General features: G+C 34.2%; 1 protein-coding gene across 1 annotated transcript in view; it reads right to left on the bottom strand.

The window, feature by feature from the left end:
• LOC117106096 (integrin beta-like protein C) overlaps positions 1 to 2,519 on the bottom strand; it is a 73,603-nt gene that overhangs the window by 16,465 nt on the left and 54,619 nt on the right. The window contains exon 7 of the mRNA XM_033247433.1: positions 205 to 245. Coding sequence (XP_033103324.1) covers positions 205 to 245 — 41 coding nt within the window. The remainder of the gene's footprint in view (positions 1 to 204; positions 246 to 2,519) is intronic.

Raw genomic sequence — 2,519 nt, forward strand, 5'->3', positions numbered from 1 at the left:
ATATATATATATATATATATATATATATATATTGTGAGACAATTGTCAGAAAATGCTCCTCCTTTAACTGCAATGCTCTTTGCACTCGGGGAGCAAACGAATTTGAAGCCCGCGATGGTAAGCTACAAACCAATTTGCTCTCTGCTTTTAAAAACCAATTATTTTTGTGGATATGCAATATAGTTACATATATTATTAACGTACTGCCAGCAACCAGTGTTATGCAAGATTGAGGACTTGATACCCTGAAATATAAAAAAAGCAACGGATTAAAATGTACCCAGCTGATGGCAGTAATAAAATACAATGATCTGATCAGTTTGATACCGCATATCTTAATGTTTACCATTGGTAAAGCTGCTGTAATTCATATGAATTATATGCCATATTATTAAAATTATAAAACAATAAAAAAAAACACACATTAAAAAAATCCAGTTAGTTAACTGGCATTTTATTACCTATTTGTTACTCGAACGCCATAATGGTAAGACCTGCTGGACCTGTTTTTATTACTTAATAAGCTTTATCTACATTCTTAAATTTTATGTGACAAAAAATGTGATGTGCCCATATGTGGGTACGATGACGTCATATCACATATCATCAAATTGTATAAAACAAGTGTAACTTGTTCAACTCTATCGCCCGTATTCTTAAAACAAACTTTAGTCGAACTTCGAACTAGAACTTAATTTAGTGCTAGTTGCATCTTTAACTTCAATTTGTATTCACAAACAATGTAGTCGAAGTTTTAACTACGACTAAATCAACTAACCAATGAAAAGGGCTAACTTTTATAGCAGACGAAATTTTACAGATCCGGTAACGCGGATGAATATTAAGCTGCCGTCTGTGGTTCAAAAACGTATTTCCTCATAATTCATAATAATGGACTATCATTTGCTTAGACCATCATTCCCTTAATTAATTTTCTATAATAATAACTATATTAGTTGTTAACATATTACAATAGAGAATTTGAACAGACACTGAAAATTTGCTTTCTTTGGAGAACTATTATAGTTCAGCCCGAGCGAGGGCGGCGCCATTTTTGTTGTTGTTATTGTGAAGCTACGTGATCGCAACGCGAGGGGATTTCGTGCAAATCAGGAACTATCGCATGTAGCTAGCAAAACATGTTAATTTCTCCTTCTGGAAGCTAAACTTGATGTCTCTTTTGTTTAACACACCGAAGATATATCAAACCTGCGTATACAATCGTTTTTATTCGTTTAACTTTATCGTGAGTTACAAAAAACACATTTTTAGTGGGGTAAATATTTCAAGTCGGCGATTTAGCCTGACCCTAGGCTGACTAAAAAAATCGGCCTGCGGAGGTGTCATTTTAGTCGAGGTTCGCGTCATTTAGTCGCAGTGATAGTCGAAGTTCGTTTTAAGAATACGAAAGACTGTGTTCTCTTCACAATGTAGATTCGGGCCAAATTGCACGTTGTTCTATGCTTGGAATTTATACAGACGAAATCACTTAAAATACTCTTTTCTAGCTGGTAACTTCCAACAGTAACAAACTAATTGTATTGATAGTTTTACAGATACTTTATTGTTTATATTGTTAACAATAATATAAACCTTGGCATCGTCAGCATCAAAAAGTCAGGTCACAGAGGTCACGTTGGCTTTTGTAAAGACATACACTATTAGTAAATGTCTTGTAGAAATACTGAAATTTTGCATGCCATTGTGTCTGATTGCGTTTTTGATGAATACTAAAGATGTAAGCGATAAAACCAATCAACAAATATTTGCTTAACATAATTGCTTGAGGTTATATAGAAAGATACCGTATCTCTATTTAAAACTAAGATTTATACGTGCTGCTTATTACCATCTTATTAATGCCTACTATATATATATATATATATATAGTTTTAAATAGAGATATCTTAGTTTTAAATAGAGATATCTTAGTTTTTAATAGAGATATCTTAGTTTTTAATAGAGATTTCTCTATTTAAAACTAAGATATCTCTGATGCCAGGCTAGTGATCTGGAGATCGTGGGTTCGAGTCCCACCCGAGAATAACTTGCGATTTTTTTCGCAGTTGTTTTCAAATGTACTGAGTATTCGGTACATTTCCATGTCAGGTAGGGCAAAATTACACCTATACATGTTTCTCCTGACGCAAATCCAGTTATTGTCTATTATTCCATCACGACAATAACAATTACTATCAACACTGCAGTACCCGCTGCTTACTTGGACTCAAAATTCAACCCTGGCCATCAGGTGCAAGCTCGGTGGTCTAGAGGTAGGATGCCAGGCTAGTAATCTGGAGATCGTGGGTTCGAGTCCCATCCGAGAAAAACTTGCGATTTTTTCGCAGTTGTTTTCATATGTTCTGAATATTCGGTACATTTCCACGTCAGGTAGGGCAAATTTACACCTATATAAGATATCTCTATTATAGAGATATCTTAGTTAAAATTAAGATATCTCTACTTGAAACTAAGATATCTCTATTTACGATTAAATGACAACTCGGCTCGCCATACTG

This window comes from Anneissia japonica, unplaced genomic scaffold (genome assembly GCF_011630105.1).
Source record: "Anneissia japonica isolate Jap-2015-1 unplaced genomic scaffold, ASM1163010v1 scaffold287879_len466271_cov187, whole genome shotgun sequence".
Classification (NCBI taxonomy): domain Eukaryota; kingdom Metazoa; phylum Echinodermata; class Crinoidea; order Comatulida; family Comatulidae; genus Anneissia; species Anneissia japonica.